The 21,144-nt window shown below is 41.9% G+C and overlaps 1 protein-coding gene across 1 annotated transcript; it reads left to right on the forward strand.

Moving 5' to 3' along the window:
• The first annotated feature begins 1,802 nt into the window (after positions 1-1,802).
• ttc16 (tetratricopeptide repeat domain 16) lies at positions 1,803-20,693 on the forward strand. Its single transcript, XM_076078934.1, has 18 exons — positions 1,803-1,907; positions 4,469-4,611; positions 5,272-5,347; positions 5,650-5,752; positions 6,995-7,140; positions 8,091-8,214; positions 8,472-8,552; positions 8,711-8,886; positions 9,103-9,406; positions 11,384-11,747; positions 14,202-14,305; positions 15,266-15,392; positions 15,480-15,693; positions 16,437-16,592; positions 18,109-18,279; positions 19,115-19,291; positions 19,398-19,542; positions 20,566-20,693. The coding sequence occupies exons 1-18, from the start codon at positions 1,803-1,805 to the stop codon at positions 20,691-20,693; spliced, it is 2,844 nt and encodes a 947-aa protein (XP_075935049.1).
• Positions 20,694-21,144: the final 451 nt, after the last annotated feature.

Raw genomic sequence — 21,144 nt, forward strand, 5'->3', positions numbered from 1 at the left:
TTTGGTGTTAAATCAGTGATCAGTACAGAACAGTACTTTTGCAGCTACAGCTTTCTGCACCTAATTACGTGCTGGGTGTGTCCACTTTCTGCTGTATTGCCTCTTGTTTCTTGGATCAACACTGATGTGATTCTCTGTCAAACCTCCTCCTGTCTGTAACAGGCAGCAGCAGCTCTTCAGGTATCCCCTCCTAAACAACCACAGATGTTCTTACAGGCGAGGGATTTCACTAAAGAGTCGTAAAGGAAATATTACGACCACAAATGTGTTCTCGTGGCATGAAAAAAGAAAAAAATCTAACTCCAGGCCCTTCTGTGGGTTTGGAAGCTGAGGAGCTTCAATTTGGAGAAACGTGTAAAAGCACCCACACGTCTCGGCAATATGCTTTCACCCACATCTCACATGAGAGCCTGGACGTGGGTCATTATTGCCACGAGGACTCATTAGTGGTGAAGATATTTCCCGTCATACCCTTCAGCCTTTGTTGAAGACTCATCACTGGGTGCTTCCATCAGAAACACAGACTGGTTTTTGGACCAAATTCCCTTTATCAGTCATAACATTGGCTGCTGTGTGTTTGGTGAAAACCATCCATGTATGACGTTGGTCTGAGTGTTGAGAGGTTTCTGATTCCTGGCAGATGATTGTCTTTCATTTAAAACACAAGGAAGATTTAGACAGAAACCATAAAGTGTGACATTTTTCTCTGTGTTGAAGTCTCCTTGATGGTTTTAAAATCAAGGGTCCTGATTTTACTACCATTAGAAATGTGGATTTTCCCAAGACAAACAAATGTTTTGCTTATTTTTCATCCAGGAGATTATGTAACAATGTACAAGGCTGCATTCTCTCTAGTGTCCACCAGGGGGCGACTCCTCTGGTTGTATAGAAGTCTATGAGAAAATGACTCTACTTCTCTCTTGATTTATTACCTCAGTAAACATTGTAAACATGAGTTTATGGTCTCAATCTCTAGTTTCAAGTCTTCTTCAATACAGCATGATGTTCATTTAGTACATTATGGTCCATTTAGAGTCAAACAGACCATAAAGCAGGGGATGCTTTAGGGCGGGGCTACACAGTGATTGACAGGTCTCTACCATGATGCTGTCCGGTCTGGGCGTTATTTTTGTATTTAAACTTTAACCCTTTCAGTGTGTTTTCAGTTCATGAAAGTTATTTGTAACCTTTTTGGTCGCTTTGAATGTCTTCTTCAGCATTTGGTTGTGCTTAACTCCACAGTCTCGTGTCACTTCTGGTTGAAAAAAAACCAAAGACCACCGAAGACCACAAACCATTGGGTGACATCACGGTTACTAAATCCATTAATTATATACAATCTATACTACATACAGTAAACAAAAAGGTCAGAGTTCAGTTTCTTGCCCTAAGCTGCTCAGGCTGTATTTATACCTATGGAAAGTAATGCACGATAATTTGTATAAAACCCACGTAAAGCGTGAGACAGGACGTTCGCCTCTGAAGAAGTCAGATGACGAGCGACAAACGAGTAGGAAGGATGGTTGGGTCAAACAAACAAACACAAGACTTTTGCATGCCATGCTGAACCAAAAGCTTGTTTTAATTTACTTTTGTTCCACAACTTACCTGCTTAACTACATAGTTACGTAACAAACAACTTTTCATTAAATATCATACAAACCATTGTATGAGGATAAGCGTTGACCTGGGAACTTTTAGTACCAGAAAGGTCTCTTCTATCACTAGATACTGTTTGTCGTTTTTGTCCACATATTCAACCTGTCTTTCTGTCTCTCTCTCTCTGTCTCTGATTGACCAGGATGAGGGTGTGGTCGTGGGAACAGTACGGAGGGACGGGCGTGGTCCTGCTGGGCTTCCTGATGCTGGCCGTGTCTGTGGGGAACCCGTCCACCAGAGGGCTGCAGGTACACAACACACAGGAAAAACACTGCTAATAGAAAACTGATGTTTTCGTCCTCCTCTACCTTTTGTGATTGTGACTAGAAGACTGACTGTAACATTTCCATCATTTCAGCTGCCTGGTCTCCTAAAATCTACGTTCTCATACAACAAAACTGCATCCTGGATTTTAATTGACGTTTATTTCACCACATTCATTTGATAACTTATGTTACTTTGCAGAATAATAATACAAAATAGAATCAATAAATACATGATGATGTGTTATTATAAATTTAGATACAACTTAATTTATCCACATAGGAGAGATTTAAAACCTAAATAAAGTATGTCAAATAATTAAAATGAACTACATTTATCAGCAGCAACATAAAAGTAATGAACACAAAGTAATCAATACATTTATTTCAACATTATTCTGAAATTGGCAATTTAGCATTATAAATACTTTCTTTTAAGCATATTTTGATTGTAATAATTGTACTGAAGTAAACATTTGAATGCAGTACTTTCATTTGTTAGAAAGTATGTCTACTCTGTGGTATTACTACTTGAGATCTGCGTACTTCTTCCAACTCTGCCAGTTTGTAATTAAGTGGGTCAGTCACATAAACATAATTAGTTATTTCATTCATGATCATTCTTGAGTATTAATCCTGTTTTCCAAGTAGGAAGCTTTTCAAGTAGACTCTTATTTAAGCAGTAGCATGTTGTCTTCATTTTACAGGTTTCTCTTTCAGGTGCAGTAATGTTTCTTTATACGTTATTTACAGGCGTACCGTATCCTGAGGCTGCTTCCATATTTACTTTCATCTGAAACTTCAAACTTAACTACACTAGTTACACTAATACATTGACAGATATGTTAATATCCTCATGTGAGAAAAAGACAATTTCAGGACTAAAATAAGCAAATGTTTGATTGGAGTATTTGTAGAATAGATCTGAAAAAAAAGTAAAATGAAACCAAGAATTTAAAGTCTAAAACAAAAAAAGAAACAACATGCAAAGTGTTAATCCCAACTTTAAAAAATAATCTGAGGACTCTGATAAATTGCTGTCAAACTGATCCATCAGCCGACCAATCCGTTTCTCTCTCTCTTTCCTGTCTCGCTCTCTCTGCACTCATCTGTCTGTGTCTCTCACTGACGCTCTCTGTCTGGTATTTCCAGTGTCTCTCGTCCTCTCTTCACAGCTGCTCTGTCTCACACCTTTACAAGGAGCTCAGTGCACATTCCAGCGGTCACTCTGATGAATCTGTCTGAATGAAGGGATGCAGCCATCGGCCTGAAATAATGCTGCTCCTGCACATCAGGAATGTGTGAAGTGCTGACCGTCTTCACACGTTGGAGCCTCAGAACAAAACACTCTGACGCTCATTTATTGTGACTCTATTTGGTTCTGACACTCTCTGTTCTGACCGTCCAATCATTTGTGTACATCTGAGTACTTATTAAAATATCACAAGTACTGCAACTGCTGTTACTGTCCCTAACACCACAACTTATACTACAACAAATACTAGACTAGTGTTTCAAATACTACCACAACGGCTAGTACAAATTATACTTTTACGGCAATGTTTTACGTAAGTAAAAGTAGAAATACCACAGAGTAAAAATATCCGTAACTAGTAACTAACGTTATAAAATATATGTACTTGAGTATAAAGTAGCATAACATGGAAATAACTCAAAATTGTATACAGTTAGGTACAACTCCTCATTGAATGTGCTTAGTTAAATGCCAGTTCCGCTTTTACTACAACTATTACCTGCATTACTACTATTGCTACTACCGTTACTATGGCAGATTGCCTTTTTCAGATAACAATACTTTATTAGTACCACAGCGAGGACATTTGCAGTATTACAGCAGTAAAGGTGATAGTGCAACAACAAGAGGCATCAGTAAAAAGAAAACAAGCACAAGAAATAAGTACTCAAACAGTAAAGATATAACAAATAAGTTAACCGAAAAACTGAAAAAGGATGTAATGGGACTGAAAGGTTGAGTTCACATTATGTGACTTATGAAATAGGAAATATGAATATGATTGGGTTTAGGAACTCATTGGTCCGTGTTGGCAGTAGCAGCTTGGCTGTGGGCCAAAAGTGCCCCAGATTAAAAAGTTCCCTCGACACAGATAAAGGTTAAAACAAAAAGGAACCAGCCACATGTAAGGTTTATTACTGTGGCAGGATTGAGATTCTGGACCAAAGATTTACCAACTGCAACAAATCATATACAATCATCTTTGAGATGTACAGGCCTTGTCTCAGAAAGGTTAATGTGCAAAACCCAGCCTAAGAGCTCATGGTTGGGTTGTGGCAATGGCCGTGCAGCCCTCTTTGAATGGATTCAGATTTTTGTAAATTCATTATATCATTTAGTTTACAGCTCAAAAATACCCGATGTGAGCTGAAACATTTTGGTTTGTTGCAAAATGATGGCAGATTTAAATGTTCCTACAAAGAGCTGCCTCGCCATAGGTCTCAATACTGAAAATAATGAGTAATGCTACGACTATAACCAATAACCTATGTGTGTTTGTGTGTGTTTCCAGGAGGACGGCGTGGCGTCCAACAGTCTGGAGGAGGAGCTGGAGGTGACCACATACTGGTGGGGGGAGTGGGCCAAGTGGACAGCCTGCACTCGGGCCTGTGGAGGGGGAGTGATGTCACAGGAGAGACACTGCCTCAAACAGAGGTCAGTCAGTCTGCACACACACACACACATTTGTAATTCTTTACATTTTAGAAAGTTTTTTTCTTATGGAATTATTTATTCTCTCCATCAAGTTTCCTTTTCATTGGAACTTTTTATAAAGGACCTGCAGCGTGTTTCACATACTGTACACACAATGTAATAAGTGAAACATTCAGTCCAAATTGTTTTATTCACTAGTCTCTTTACCATAACATTTTGAGAAATAAGATGGATACCACTCATCGATATTCTCATCTTACTCTTGATAAGAGAGCAAAATAAACGTTTTTCTACAGATTTTCTATTAACCAAGTCTTAAAACTTGTAATTAAAGTTTAACAATGTGGTGACCAGCTTGTTGTCCTCAGATGGAGGTGAGTCCTCACAATGTACTGTAAACATGTGTGTATGCACACAGATACACACGTGTGCTTAATCACACACTTAAAACGTTATACTGGCAGTAATAGGAATGCATGGAAACACAAATGCACAAGCACGCTCAGTTACACTGTGTGTGTGTGTGTGCGTGTGATGGATTCATTTTGTAGATTGGTATACTTTAAGATTAGCTGACGGATAATAACGCAACTTCTCAACCATATTATTTTTTATATAAATTTGCTGTTATTTCTCCAAATGCTTGTTTTCTGTCCAAAGAAAGAAAGTCGCAGCTGGGAAAGACAACATGACATGTACAGGAACGGCTAAGAAATATCATCTCTGCAACGCTGAAGTGAGTCAAAGACTTGCGGTTAATTTTCTCATCACTTCATTTCACATCTTTATTAAAACAAACACAGTCCTTCTGACAGTAGAGGACTGCGGTTGTGGCCGGCGGCCTGCAGGCGTGACTGTATGTAGCTGTTTGAAAGTAAAGCCGGGCGGGGCTCAGAACGATCGTGCATTCTCAGGGAACCATCCCTGCACAAATAAACGCTTAAAGATAATTTATTTGTATAACATACTGTAAAACGGAATCTTAACAAGTGTGAAACAGACCTGTTTTTAATGGTCTGTGCTGTCTCTTCACTGCAGGAATGTCCTGCCACTGGGAGGAGCTTCAGAGAGGAGCAGTGCTGGTCCTTCAACTCCCAGCTTTTCAACGGGAGGAACTACCAGTGGAAACCTCTGTATCCTGGTATTAACACTCATAAAACGCCTTGACAACTCTCTTAACCCTATTAAACAGACCAGAGGTGACAGAGGTCTTTGCTGTCTGAGCTGCTGAGCTTCGACATGCCCTGCATCCAAAACAGTAGCATCCTTTAAATCACTTCTTTAAAACTGTAACTGCCTGGTAACGTAGTATGTTCTTTTATAACCTGTTTCTAATAAATACCTTGTTGGTGAGTCATTATTAAAACAAGAGGTTGGAGGAGTGACGAGGGATCAAAAGACTCCATCTCTCCTTTCAAGTTTGTGGAGAATGTGAGAAGTAAGACGAAAGGAGACGTAGAAGTTTGACACACTTATCAAGCTCCACTAATCAATATATTTTATATGATCAATGAATGAAAGGACTCTGCCGAACCCACAGAGAATTCTGTAGTATATCATTTACTGTTTTCAACACAGCCCCGTCTCAAAGAAAACATTGTGGCATTGTAGGATTCTGCAAACCACGGATAAGTAGAATGTCGACGTTTTTGTATTTGGTTACAACAAGTGGCGTGGTACGATGAGCGACCGTTATTGAAAGTTACGAGTTATAGTAACGAGTATAACGAGTCACAAAGTCTTCTAAGGGTGGAGGGGAGATGTGGTGGACGGGTCAAACAGACACAGGACTTTCCCCCAGGAATCCATTGTTCGAGTTCTCTGTCAACGTAACCTGATACAACGGTTTGTGTGATAGCTTAGGAAAAGTTAAGCCTCATTCTAGTCCAGCAAATTCCTGCTCGTTACATACATGCAGTCTTTTCAAAATAAAGTTCTCTCAACATGGGAATCAACATAGTTAGGTTTAGGCAACTAAACTACTTCGTAAGGTTTAGGAAAAGATGATGAAATACTTAGTTAGGTTTAGAAAAAGACTGTGATTTGGGTCAAAATAACTACGGTATCTGACAAATAAATCAACATTTACTTCTTTCACACGGGGCATGAACAGCGGTCTACTGTTTGAGTGACTTTTTGCCGTCTTTACATTTCCTGGGTTATGATTATGTTGATAACTTACTATTTGCTTTCCTGGAATATATATATAAATTACAGCTCTTTCATTTTTCGTAGGTCTAGCTACGAACGCTGTATGAGTGTTTTTTAGTAGCAACATTGAGAAGAGTTAGCAGTGCTTTACAGCAGTGAATAGGAAGATTTAGGTACAAGTAGAAATGGTTCCAGTGTTATTGGTTGTAAGATGACCTGTGTTCCTCTCCAGACGACTACGTTCACATCTCCAGTAACCCCTGTGACCTCCACTGCACCACGACCGATGGCCAGAGGCAGCTGATGGTGACGGCGCGAGACGGCACGTCCTGCAAATACAGCAGCTACCGCGGCGTCTGCGTGGACGGTAAGTGTGAGGTGAGTCCAGCTTCTTCTTTTACTTTGTACCCTCGAACAGTTTCACTTCACTTTAGTTTTCAGCACCACTGAAAGTCTGTCAGAGGTGTAAAGTTAGAAAAAAACTTTAATAGAAACGAGAGCGTTACACGGTCATGCCAAAAGTCCAACCAAGAAATGACCACAACTAGTTACCCCAGGGCGTTCAGATTCAAAATTAAAAAGCTGCTTCTTTGTGACTTTTCATAAATATTCTGCCCTTAAAATGAGTTATGTGTGATGCATGGCCTCCTCTGTTCTCCCTTGGTGCATTTTTTGTTCGATAAATCCATCACTTAACAGCCAGCACCATCACACAAGAGATTAGTCATGTTTCTTTGTTTTTAGCTGTTCTGATATTGGAAAGTGTTGTTTGGTATGTGTTTATTTTTCTTCTGTTGGCATCACATCACTTAGCTTTATCCCCCTGTGCATTGTCTGTCTGACAGACCCATCATCTAATATTCTGCCCTGTGTTACAAACATTTTATTGATTTTTGTCAAATTCAAATTTCTGAGGCTGCAAATAATCCAGATACCGCCGACGTGACACGAGGAACTCATTAAAGGGAAAGCTGTGAACTTATTGCTTCAAACGACTAAATTTACCATCAGCACTGATCGGACATCCACGGAAAAAGTGGCAAACTTTCCCTTTAATGTTGATGCAATGCTCTGGCCAAAAATCGTAACATTAAAACATGACGGTAGACAGTAAAACATGAATGAATTAAAACAATATTATTAATATTTATCAGACAGAAATATTCTTTAACATGATTCATTTTATGTCACATTCTTTATTATTACAAAATAATCTGCATCATTACCATCTTATCTCTGATAATTCAATTAATTCAGGATTTATAGGAGATTTTTATTTTTTGTTTCATTTTATCTTCTCCACCTCCACTTCCTGCTTTGCTGCTCAGCCTATCGGGTGTGACGGAGTGCTGTTTTCCTCCAACGCCTTGGATAAGTGTGGAGTCTGTCAGGGGGACGGCAGCAGCTGCAGCAGAGTCACCGGAAACTTCCGCCGCGGCGGCACGACTCTGGGTGAGCCTCTGGGTTCAGTCGTCCCAGGCTGTCCACCCACCAATACATATATAAATGTATACACATATAAATATACGTCATGACTAGATATGAATTTTGACTTTCTTTATCCCTGATATACACACAACATTTTATTGAGAAGTGAATTAAAGTCATCAAGATTGGTCAGAATACTCTTCTTGGTTAAATTAACAACATGAAAATATTTTTTAAACGCGTAAGGTGACGCTGGCTTCTTTCTATTTATTGTCATCAAGGTTACTCTTTCATCACTCAAATCCCTGAAGGATCATGGGACATCCAGATCATTGAGAGGAAGAAGTCGGCCGATGTTCTAGGTGGGTACTTCCTCTTCTCCTGCTCCTCACACACTATTTATACCTCTTGATTTTACACACACACAAAAACAAGTATGCAACAATTTACGCTCTTTGGTAATAATTTGAACCTGATGGAGAAAATGCAGCATGTTTTTTTCTTTTATCTTATCCCCCAGCTGTTACCGACCAAGCGGGCAACTTCTTCTTTAATGGGGCCTACAAAGTGGACAGTCCCCAGAACTTCCACGCAGCCGGCGCCGTCTTCAAGTACCGCCGGCCCATGGATGTGTACGAGACCGGGATCGAGTACATTGTCGCCAAGGGCCCCATCGACCAGGCCATCAATATTCTGGTACACGTAACCTTCCTCCACCCGCCTCTCTCGCTTGAACTCTTCCTCCATGCTCACCTGCTGCTTCTTCATCATCATGGAGCTCACTGTTCAATTAGTGATTGGTGACCACCGCAACACACCGCAACGTCTTTTTTGTGACTGACTCTCCTTGTTCCTGGTCTGAAACCTGTATAAACTGACCCGACCTTCACTCGCTGTTGTCTCGTCACTCAGGTGTGGAACCAGAACGGCCGCACGCCGTACATCACGTACGAATACACCGTCCTCCGAGACTCCCTGCCACCCGTCCCGCCCCCTCCCGTCTACACCGGATCTGACACCTCAGCCGGAGAGGTTTCGGTGGAGGTGGTGGGTCCGCTGGCCCCTAACAGCAGTGTTTACGACCAGGCGGCCCCCGAGAGCCAGCTGGAGCCGGGAGGTGCCGACGGGCAGAAGGGCCAAGAGACCAACGAGGTGTATGAGGAGACGGCGGCCATCGACTGCGACCAGGACGCAGCGGCTGCCCCAAAGTTTACAGGTAAGAACTGTTTGTAACACCTGAGGTCGTGTGTGTCGTATCAGTATACGATGTTTGTCTTTTCAGTGATACTTTTGAGTTTAGATGCTCCAGATCACAACTCCACATGTGTGTCCACACTTGACACTTCAATGCAACCTTCCTGATATAATACATTTCGTGGTCAAAGAAGCGGCTGTAAAACGATGGATGAACACATTTCATTTCCTTTGAATTCTGATAATAAAGGGACAATAAAAATGATAAATAATAATAAATAAAAGTCCTTCCACCCTGCAGTAGTAGACTGGTTTTATCCTTAACTAGCCGTTAATAAATCTCCGCTAACTTGCAAATAAACACATTTTCACGTAATTCTCCACGATAAAAGTCCAGTTATTTTTGTTATTTCAAAGCTTTTATTTTATCTCGTACAGTGTTTTAAGCTACACCTACAGGATGAATGTGCTGCAATTTGTAGATATCCCACAGAATAAAGTTTGATGTGATCCGCTTAATCATGAACCAGGAAGTATAAAGACCACAATTATTTAACTCAAACTATGATCTTTTCCGAAACCTGAAGAGGAATTTTAGGATCTTTTCCTAAACCTAACTAGCTGTTTCCTGTGAAGACGGAAGTTTATTTTGAAAGGACTGTTTACATGTAACGGGTAGAAATTGCTGGACTTTTGTCGGAAACTCGCGAATAATGAGAAGCAACCTTTTTTGTAGGAAATAATAAAAACCGTTGTACGATAATACGTTGCTGAGATCAGACCTCTGTGAGCCAGGCTACCTCGGCATGTGATCTGGCTGATCGGATCCCGATGCGAGTAAGGTCTGATCTCGGAGCCTTGACAGCTGAATGTTAATGCGTCCCGATCGAGCGACAATATTGCATAGAAAAGGCAAATGTAACCAAGAGAGAGAACAATAAATAGAGGATAAATCAGTGGCCCATTGGCCGATCAGACAAATAGGTCAAATTTTACATCTCGCTCTCTCTTTCTGTGTGTGTGTGTGTGTGTGTGTGTGTGTGTGTGTGTGTGTGTGTGTGTGTGTGTGTGTGTGTGTGTGTGTGTGTGTGTGTGTGTGTGTGTGTGTGTGTGTGTGTGTGTGTGTGAGATGGCCCTTTGGAGCTCTGCATTATTCATGCTGCAGACACATAAAGCGGATCAGCGGCAGATGAAAAATTCAGAGTTTCGTTGGTTTTGTGTTTTTTTATTCTTTTCCCTTTTTAAAAAACGTCTGCATCACAAACATGAGCGGTAATGGCCTCTCCTGCGGGCTCTCAGCTCGCTCAGCAGACGGTCGGGGGGGCCATTACACCCGGCGCTCCGGGTCGGTGAGACGAGATGGAGGAAGTGGTTGAAAGGCTCGCCGCACACTTTCTGCACAGGCCTGACGTCACTCAGCGCTGACTTTATCTCCTCGTCTTCCTCTTCTGTTTCACTTCTCCTCTGATATTTTGCATTCACTGTTTTTGAAATTTCCTGCAAAAAATTGTAATTTTAAAGTTCTCATCTTCAAAGCTAATCAATCACAATAGTCCCATGAAATGAATTTTGCATCCTTCTAGGCGCTGAATTACCAGATTAATAGGTACGTGTGTACAATGTAGTTTAAGGGCCACATGGCGCCTTTATCTGTCAGAAAAGCGGTCGTTTTGACAACAATATCTTGACAATAAAAGTTGAATAAAGTATGTTGTGTATGTGAAAATGTGGGACACCAACGCATGTGTTTTGACTTTTCATTTCTTGATGTTATGGTGTGTTCAGACGTCTACAGCTACAAAGAAACAGGAAGCAGGGACCAATGGGGAGTAGAGGAAAGTTTAGGTTTCCTTCCTTCAGAAGAAACAGTCCTCAAATCTGAGCTGAATATGTAAATTACGTTCTCTAGTGCAACATGACCAAAAGAACAGATCGTACTTGAAAGAGATATTGATTTGCTCTCCATGCACAGTTGAATTTTCCCACTTTGATCCATCAGAAGGCAACAGCAGCCATACAGGCAGCACTGTCATCCCTGCCCCTGCTGGTGGGCCCCTGGATACGGGGCCAGACTCCCCAAACCTCATCTGGAGGGTCCTGCTGGACGGACGCATCGGCCCCGAAGAGCTGCTCATCAACATCTCAACCAATCAGCTGCTGACGGAGGGAGACAGCTTGTTCTCGTCAGAGGTGGGACCGGCGGAGGTGGACCTGAGCAGCCTGGACCAGGACGGGCCGTTCGGCATCAATCACACGCTGCAGTTTACCCTCGGTCGCAAACGCAACGACAGCGGAGACAGTTCCTTCCAGAATAAAACAGTGCAGAGCGGTGGGAGGACCTCCAGCCGCTCCAACAGAACCAGGTAATCCAACAGAATCCAACAGAACCAGGTAATCCAACAGAATCCAACAGAACCAGGTAAAAAGAGCATCAAGTACATCAAATCTCAGTAAGTTTTTAGTTGATCTGCAACAGAGGTCCAGGTACAGATACAGACAATAAGGCAGACAGACAGGTACAGACTATAAGGCAGACAGACAGGTACAGACTATAAGGCAGACAGACAGGTACAGACTATAAGGAAGACAGACAGGTACAGACTATAAGACAGACAGACAGGTACATGTACAGACTATAAGACAGACAGACAGGTACATACTATAAGGCAGACAGACAGGTACAGACTATAAGGAAGACAGACAGGTACAGACTATAAGACAGACAGACAGGTACATGTACAGACTATAAGACAGACAGACAGGTACATACTATAAGGCAGACAGACAGGTACAGACTATAAGGAAGACAGACAGGTACAGACTATAAGACAGACAGACAGGTACATACTATAAAGCAGACAGACAGGTACAGACTATAAGACAGACAGACAGGTACATACTATAAAGCAGACAGACAGGTACAGACTATAAGACAGACAGACAGGTACAGACTATAAGGCAGACAGACAGGTACAGACTATAAGACAGACAGACAGGTACAGACTATAAGACAGACAGACAGGTACAGACTATAAAACAGACAGACAGGTACAGACTATCAGACAGACAGACAGGTACAGACTATAAAACAGACAGACAGGTACAGACTATCAGACAGACAGACAGGTACAGACTATAAAACAGACAGACAGGTACAGACTATAAGACAGACAGACAGGTACAGACTATAAGACAGACAGACAGGTACAGACTATAAAACAGACAGACAGGTACAGACTATAAGACAGACAGACAGGTACAGACTATAAGACAGACAGACAGGTACAGACTATAAGACAGACAGACAGGTACAGACTATAAGACAGACAGACAGGTACAGACTATAAAACAGACAGACAGGTACAGACTATAAGACAGACAGACAGGTACAGACTATAAGACAGACAGACAGGTACAGACTATAAAACAGACAGACAGGTACAGACTATCAGACAGACAGACAGGTACAGACTATAAAACAGACAGACAGGTACAGACTATCAGACAGACAGACAGGTACAGACTATAAAACAGACAGACAGGTACAGACTATAAGACAGACAGACAGGTACAGACTATAAAACAGACAGACAGGTACAGACTATAAAACAGACAGACAGGTACAGACTATAAAACAGACAGACAGGTACAGACTATCAGACAGACAGACAGGTACAGACTATAAAACAGACAGACAGGTACAGACTATAAGACAGACAGACAGGTACAGACTATAAAACAGACAGACAGGTACAGACTATAAGGCAGACAGACAGGTACAGACTATCAGACAGACAGACAGGTACAGACTATAAAACAGACAGACAGGTACAGACTATAAGACAGACAGACAGGTACAGACTATAAAACAGACAGACAGGTACAGACTATAGGACAGACAGACAGGTACAGACTATAAAACAGACAGACAGGTACAGACTATAAAACAGACAGACAGGTACAGACTATAGGACAGACAGACAGGTACAGACTATAAGACAGACAGACAGGTCCATACTATAAAACAGACAGACAGGTACAGACTATAGGACAGATAGACAGGTACATGTACAGACTATAAGACAGACAGACAGGTACAGACTATAAGACAGACAGACAGGTACAGACTATAAGACAGACAGACAGGTACAGACTATAGGACAGACAGACAGGTAGACCCGGCACGTTGTCCATTCATCATATTTATTATTCATGTTGGCTGAGCTGCTTCGTGTCCAAACACGGCTTCACCAGTTCTGCAGCCAGCAGCTATAAAACAGTGGACGACACGACTTCTGCTCTCAGAGACAGGAGGAGGAGGAGGAGGAGGAGGACAACCTCACTCAGAAAGAAATAAGTTGTTTGCTAGAGAAGTGAAAGAAATTATGCAAAGGGAGGAAAGAGTGCTGTCAGACTGTACTCACCTCTGGGGAGGAGATAATGTGCAGGAATCATGGAGGAATCATGGAGCGATGCCGGCGAGGAATAACTCAAAGTGTCAAATAAACGTCTGGCGGAGGAGGAGTGAGCGACCGGTGTTATGACAAGAATGTGCACATGACTGTTACTTGATGAGATGAAAAAACAAAGTGTGTCTGCTGGGATGCAGGCTGTGAATCAGATGTGTGGATCCTTAAGTATCATTAAAAAAATATTTTTATGAAAATGTATCTTTGCATTCACATCATGTTCCAGACAGATTTCCTGCAAAAATATGGCTAATTTGCATGACGCAAGTTTTTCCTTTCATCATATGTTTGTGGCTGTGTGTGTGTGTGTGTGTGTGTGTGTGTGTGTGTGTGTGTGTGTGGTGACAGGGGGAATCAAAGGATCTACCAGAAGAACCTGAAGCTGAGTGCCGCTGACATGTACCGCTGGAAACTGTCCTCTCAGGAGCCCTGCAGTATGACCTGCTCTATAGGTAGATGCAAACACACACACACACACACACACACACACACACACTGAAGATACATGGGCAGCTAGATATTAAAGATTCAAACATCTGATCAAACATCAGAGCCAACAGACTGCAGATCAGGTTGCTGTAACACTTAAAGCTCTGACACTCGGTGAGTGAGGGGCACATTTGGTGCATTGACATCGATCACAGGTGGTAAACGATTACATTAATATGGACTGCATTACATTCAGTTATAAATATAAATGAATGTCTTGATTTTGGCGTTCCTTGTGGACTAAAGTGGTAGTGTTCCCGAGCACCAGAGTCCTTTTAGAAAACCTCTCAGCAGGGTCTGATACGTCCTCTGATACGTCCTGGGTCCTAACTGAACAGAAATAGCCAATGTTCTCTCTGATGGTCTCGTGCATCTAAAGATCTGTTTAATCACCAGTTTTTTTTAAAAGTTACAGAGCTTTAAAATAATATTTTGTCCTGAAGAGTAGCGCGCCTGCAGTGTGCGACTGTTTACAGAATGTGTTGATATCATTTTGCTGTTGTTATATACGGCACTGTTTACTTCGACTCATGAAGAGAATTCTCTCTGATTTTTGCTGCTTCATTAACTGTGGAGGCATGAGAGAACAACAGGAATTCAAGGGGAGTGACTGATAAACAACTGGTCGTTTTAAGGATGAAATATTCCTTTAAGTGAGGCGAAGTATGATAAAGCATTATTGTTAAAAAAGAAAAAAAGAAAAAAAAAAGAGAGACAGTACAAATATGCCCAAAGAATTGAACCCCCTCAAACCTTCACCATTGACCCATTTTCAACAGCTCTCCTTAATGTCTTTAATAGAAACATCTGTCTTCATTTCGTTAAAGCACGCTGAGCTTTAGTTTTCTTGTGTTTACATTGTGCTTTATGAATACGTTGGCCTCGTTTTGCCTTCAGCTTATTATTTCTTGCTCACAATCCAGGTGTGTCAAAGTCCTTCGTCACGTGTCTCCGGTACGACGGCATCGAGGTGCACGACATGTACTGTGACGCTCTGACCAGACCGGAGCCAGTCCACGACTTCTGCATCGGGAGAGAATGTCAGCCCAGGTACAGTGGAACATTTTAACGGGGCCGGATGTTATTCAAACTGTGACTCGACAGAACCTTTGAGATGGGACTGATGTGGTGTTTCAGATGGGAGGCGAGCAGCTGGAGCGAGTGCTCCAGGACCTGCGGGGAGGGTTTCCAGTTTCGTCAAGTCCGCTGCTGGAAGATGCTCTCGCCGGGCCTGGACAGCTCGGTCTACAGCGACCTCTGCTCTGTGGACGACCTGGAGAGACCCGTGGAGAGGCGGCCCTGCAAGAGCCCCGCCTGCGGTCCCCAGTGGGAGGTGGCCGAGTGGACAGAGGTACGAACCGGTTGTAAATGAGTCAAAATTTGAGTATTGCTGCCGTCCGACGTTAGCGGTTCTGCTATTGGTACTTTATGTCCTCATCTCAAACCTCCTCTCTCTGTCTCTTTGTCTTTGTGCTGTACTCTGACACACACACATCATGGCAATTTCCTTTCATTGGTTGCAAAAAAAAAATGTAATCCAAGATGGCGACGGTGAAATCGTCCAACTCGTGGCTTCAAAACGTCAGTCCACAAACCAATGGCTGACGTCACAATGACTACGTCCACTTCTTATACAGAGTATATGATCATACCTCATGGTTAAACATGCAGCGCAGACCTGCATCTTCTTTTCAGGCAGTGAGAGTAATTACAAAAACAATGTCGACATCTTCTCTTTGTGCCCCGATCGGCTGCTCTCACACAGCCAGCGGCTTCTGACAGCTCAAAAGCTGTTGGCTAAATATTTAAAATAGAAAAGATTACTAAATGATGCAACATGTAAGCGCAATAGTTCAGGCAAAGAATAAGATAAATATATTTTTTTTACGTTAATCGATATCCCTTCAGACTCTCAAGATCTGTTTGTTTCTGCAGATTTCAGACTCTTTAAATCAAAACTTCAAAATAGTTAAAAATAGCTCCAAATAAAGTCAACTGGAGCAGCTTGAAATGTCTTGTACTTTTCTGAACGCTGTTGTTTTAATGACACTAGTATTTATGTAAAGTGTCTCTGTGTTTCCCTCCACGATCCAGTGTTCTGCTAAATGTGGCCGCAAAGCCCAGGTGACCCGGGATGTCCGCTGCTCTGATGAGACCCGACCATGTGACCCGATGACCAAACTGCCAAACGTCAAAAACTGCACGGGTCCGCCCTGCGAGCGTCAGTGGACCGTGTCCGAGTGGGGGCCCGTGAGTGTCTTCATTCTTCACTTAAGACAACATTGAGAGACAGTAGCATGTGTGTTAATACCTGGGGCTGCTCAACACTTTGTAGACAATCAGTTACTGTAGATCCACACAAATTCCATCTTTTCCCTTGAGATATTACAGGAACGTCATTTTAAGGATTTATCTTTATAACCTGTCTGGTTTTATTTTCTTGTATTTTACAAAAAGGCGTTTTCTTCCTTGGAGTTTGATAGATTTGTTCCAAAAAAAACTAAAAAACACCTCGCCTGTCGCAGCTGTTTTCACTTCAGAGCCACAGTGTGAATTTATGGTTTTTATTGTTTTTGCACAGACAAATGTAGTTCCTGGTGTTCCATTCAAAGTCAGAGTCTGGAAACCTGCAGGTCTTATTTACAACTGTGGAGTCCGACCAGGCACAGACATGGATGGATTGGAAATTTCCTTTGCACAAAGTAAAATAGTATTCTTATGCAACAGCTACAGTTAAGTCAGAAATATGTATTGTTATTTAGAAAGTTACCAACTGTGAGATCATTGTACGTTTGCATTGTTAACGTACTTTGATTTACCATTTTTTGACGTCCATCTGTGTCCGTATAACAGCCCTGCAATAAATCAGTGTTTGTAATATTATGCTCCTTGTTTAACATGTGAAGAAAGGTGGATAAGGTCCTTTGGTACGCTGAATTCGCATTCAGGTTTTCTTGTCATTGTGGTGACTTTTGTTGGATCTCTGGAGCTGTATGACTTTCACCAACCGTAGTAACAGCAAACAGCAGGAGGCAAATGTGCGATACTTGAGATTTCAGTTGTTGATTTAAACTGTACTATTAGGTTTATGTTAAGCTAATGTTAGTACAAATCCGGTGGTTTTCTCGCAATTTTTTATGCAGTATACTGTAAAAAATGTATCTCTCTGTTCAGGCAACAGAAAGCAGTGCGGTGCACCTCACGTTGTCCGCCTGCATCAGTTAGATTTTACTTTGACGATCCCAAGATAAAGAGAAGAAACAACATATTTATTTTACTCACTTCTAGTTGTATCTGTTCACGCAGATGGGTTTGGTTTTAAAGTTTGTGGTAACCACAAGTTTTAAATCTCTGTGGGACCAATAAAGGATTTATCTTATTTTATCTTATCTTAGATGTGTTTTATTGAACATTAATAAATACTGGACCAGGTGATCCAGCTGTTTGCTCAAGTAGTTCTCTTTTCTTGCCTAAAAATAAGTCAAAACAGGGTCGTACCACTTTGTATAAATCATAGAACATGAGGTTTTTAGGATGATTAGACCTCCTGTGATGTTATTCTAAATGAATGTGACATGATTTCATTCTTCCTTTCCTCTGACGCGTTATTTATATGATTTGAGGGCGACCTGATCTGACTTCAGCGTTGTGACTCTGAGCTTTAGTGACGATATTTGGCTGGAGAAGTCAACGATGAGAACGGGAATGCACTCTTTGTTGATTATGAATCATCCAGTTTTGACCTCTGACTCTTCCGTTGTTGCAGTGCTCGGGGCTGTGCGGCCAGGGGAAGACGATGCGTCACGTGTACTGCAAGGCTCCGGAGGGCCGCGTGGTTCCCGAGAACCAGTGCTCGGCGGAGGACAAGCCGCTGGCCATCCACCCCTGTGGGGAGAGAGACTGTGCTCCACACTGGCTGAGCCAAGACTGGGAGAGGGTGAGGACTTAATACTGTGGTGAAATTTGCAATTTATTGATCTGCTTGCTTAATTTTGTCTCTTCAATATTACTGTACAATTCTTATTATCAAAATACTGTACCTCAACCAGAATAGCGAGAAAAATGTCATAAGTTCTTCCATATCTTTTAATTTGAACTCTTTACTACTCCGACTAAGCCTCTGATGGCTACCTTAAGTTTCGTTTTCCAATAGTCACGTGCTCGCCCACTGACCAATCACAGCGCACGCTGCACCTAACTGCAGAGCTGCACCTGAAAATTGAGCTGCGTGTTAATGCTGACGTACTTGTAGGCCAGCTAGCAGGCTCTGGCACGTCAAAGAATACGCCCAACATGTCAAACTAAAGATCTGATTGGTTGAACACTATGACAATCAACAATATCGTCCCCATTCACTTAAACTCCAAAGGGATGCACTTGTGAGTCTGCAGGCCTCGTGCCTCTCTTCTTATATAGATACTGTTCATGGGATATTATTTAATTGTTTTTCAGTTTGGTGTCTGGGTTGTAAAAAGTTGATATTTCTATTCCACCCCACGCCGCGTCTGTACGCCTGCAGGATATGGAAGTGTATTTAATATTTATTACACAGTGTTGAAATTAGTCAATTTATTGATCTGCTTGATTCAATTTGTCTGTTTTATATTACTGTGAATTGAAAATCTTGTATTTATTTCTTTTACGAAACTATTTTGAGGGATGAAAGCCTGAAATTAAATTTGTTTTAACTTTCATGAGATGAAAATCAAATGCAGAAAGAGAATCGCCAGAGTCAGATATGCATATGAATAACTTTCTGTTTTTGTCCGTAGTGCAACACAACCTGCGGTCGCGGCGTGAAGCGAAGGCTCGTCCTGTGTGTCGGCATCAGCGAAGGAAAGTTCCAGACCTTTGACGACGAGGCGTGCGGAGGCAGCGAAAAGCCCGAAGAGGAAAACACCTGCTTTGAGAGGCCATGCTTTAAATGGTACACCACCCCTTGGTCTGAGGTGAGGTCCGCACAGCACACACACTTCACCTCTGACGACTGACATCCTCCAGCTCATCAGCGGTGAACTGTTCAACGCCTGTGTTTCTGGTCCTGTGTGTCCTCAGTGCACTAAGACGTGTGGTGTGGGTGTGAGGATGAGGGACGTCAAGTGTTACCAGGGCAGGGAGCTGGTCCGAGGCTGTGACCCACTCACCAAACCGGTGGCCAAGCAGACCTGCACTCTGCAGCCCTGCCCCACTGAGCCGCCAGGTAACGCCTGCTGCTCTGCTCCCACAAGCTTCCACACACAAACACGCAGAACAATTTTTCATAAAACCATCAGGGGAGTCTCGGAAAGTTATTTAAATGGTTCACTTTGTAGGTCCAGCCTTTCGGTCCCCACAAATTCGTTGGACCCCACAAATGCAGGAAGACAAGAACAAACACACACACACGATCAACATTCTACTTTGTGAGGACACTCTATAACATAATGCATGCCCGAGCCCCTTACCCCAACCTTAACCATCACAACTAAATGCCCGACCACAACCCTCACCCGAACCTTATTCTAACCAGAACCTTTAGACTAAGTCGTAACCCTCTAACAGGCCTTTGAAGGTCCTTCCCAAATTGAGGACCGGCGAAAATGTTCTCACTTTCCAAAAAAGGTCTAAAACTCTAAATGGTCCTCACAAAGATAGCTGTACAAGCACTGACACACATACACTGCTTCCTATTTTTTATCTAACAAAAATAAAAATAAAAACTGATTATTCCAGCAACAAATCAATTGTTAACAATGAAAAATGCTGTTAACTCGCGGGGAAAAAAAGAATTACAGTGATATTGCAGTGTCATGGTAAACAAAATGGTGACAAGTTAACACGGTCACTTGTTGAACTGAAACACCTGTTGCTCTGAAACGGTCAGAATTCAGTAGAACTTAAGTCCGCTGTAGGAATATCGATTCTGACAACCAAACATACAACAGTTAGTATAATACAAAATAAAATAAAATAGACATGAAGCATTAAGTGTTTACGCTAAGTGAACCCAACTATAGCACAAATGACGCATAACTGAAAAACACAACTGGAACAGAGAAAATAACTGAAATTTGCCTTAAAATGTTTGAACTTTGGCTTTTTTTTGATGAATGAAAAAGGGTTTTGCTATAAAAACATGTTAATATTTCTCAAGGGAGCTATTAGAAAGATACTGTTTTGGCATCAAAGATATTTCAACCTGGTTGTGGGTTTAGATTTATGTGTTTTGTGACCTGTGTCCCAGATGAGAGCTGCCAGGATCGTCCCTCCACCAACTGCCTGCTGGCGCTAAAGGTCAACCTGTGCAGCCACTGGTACTACAGCAAGGCCTGCTGCCACTCCTGCCGCGCCCTACGACCTCCAACCTCCTAGTCGAGGACACCGCCGCCTCTTCTCCACCCCAACTCCAGCACAAGGATACCAATGAGTATGTTTATGCAAACGTGGTACTACAGTTACTGTGAACAATGAGAGGAAGTCCAGAGCTTCCTCCTATAACTTGGATTTACGTGGGTTAATTTGTCAGTTGGATGATTTAAATGATCTAAAATGAAATCTGGTCATCTTGATATCAGACAAAAACATTTTGTCAATCTTGTTGATGCTGCATCAACTGTGATTTTGGCACATAAAACTCTTTTATCATTCTCTATTTGCTCTTTTTTCTTATTTCTTTTCCAAATACAGAGTGTTTCTTCTTTATTTGGAATAAAAATACAAAATAATTGGGCAAAAAAAGGCCCAGGGGAAGTTCTCCACATCTCAAAGTTTTAATCAGTTACTCTTTGTTTGAAGAGGATAATAGACGTAATAATAACAGACG

The sequence above is a fragment of the Anarhichas minor genome, unplaced genomic scaffold, assembly GCF_050575085.1.
Source record: "Anarhichas minor isolate MPS153535 unplaced genomic scaffold, ASM5057508v1 ptg000068l, whole genome shotgun sequence".
NCBI lineage: Eukaryota > Metazoa > Chordata > Actinopteri > Perciformes > Anarhichadidae > Anarhichas > Anarhichas minor.

Coding starts and splice junctions, on each gene's coding strand:
- ttc16 (XM_076078934.1), top strand. CDS start 1,803: ATGAGGGTGTGGTCGTGGGAACAGTACGGAGGGACGGGCGTGGTCCTG. Junction 5,348..5,649: donor ATCATCTCTGCAACGCTGAA/GTGAGTCAAAGA, acceptor TCTTCACTGCAG/GAATGTCCTGCCACTGGGAG. Junction 19,292..19,397: donor ACACCACCCCTTGGTCTGAG/GTGAGGTCCGCA, acceptor GTGTGTCCTCAG/TGCACTAAGACGTGTGGTGT.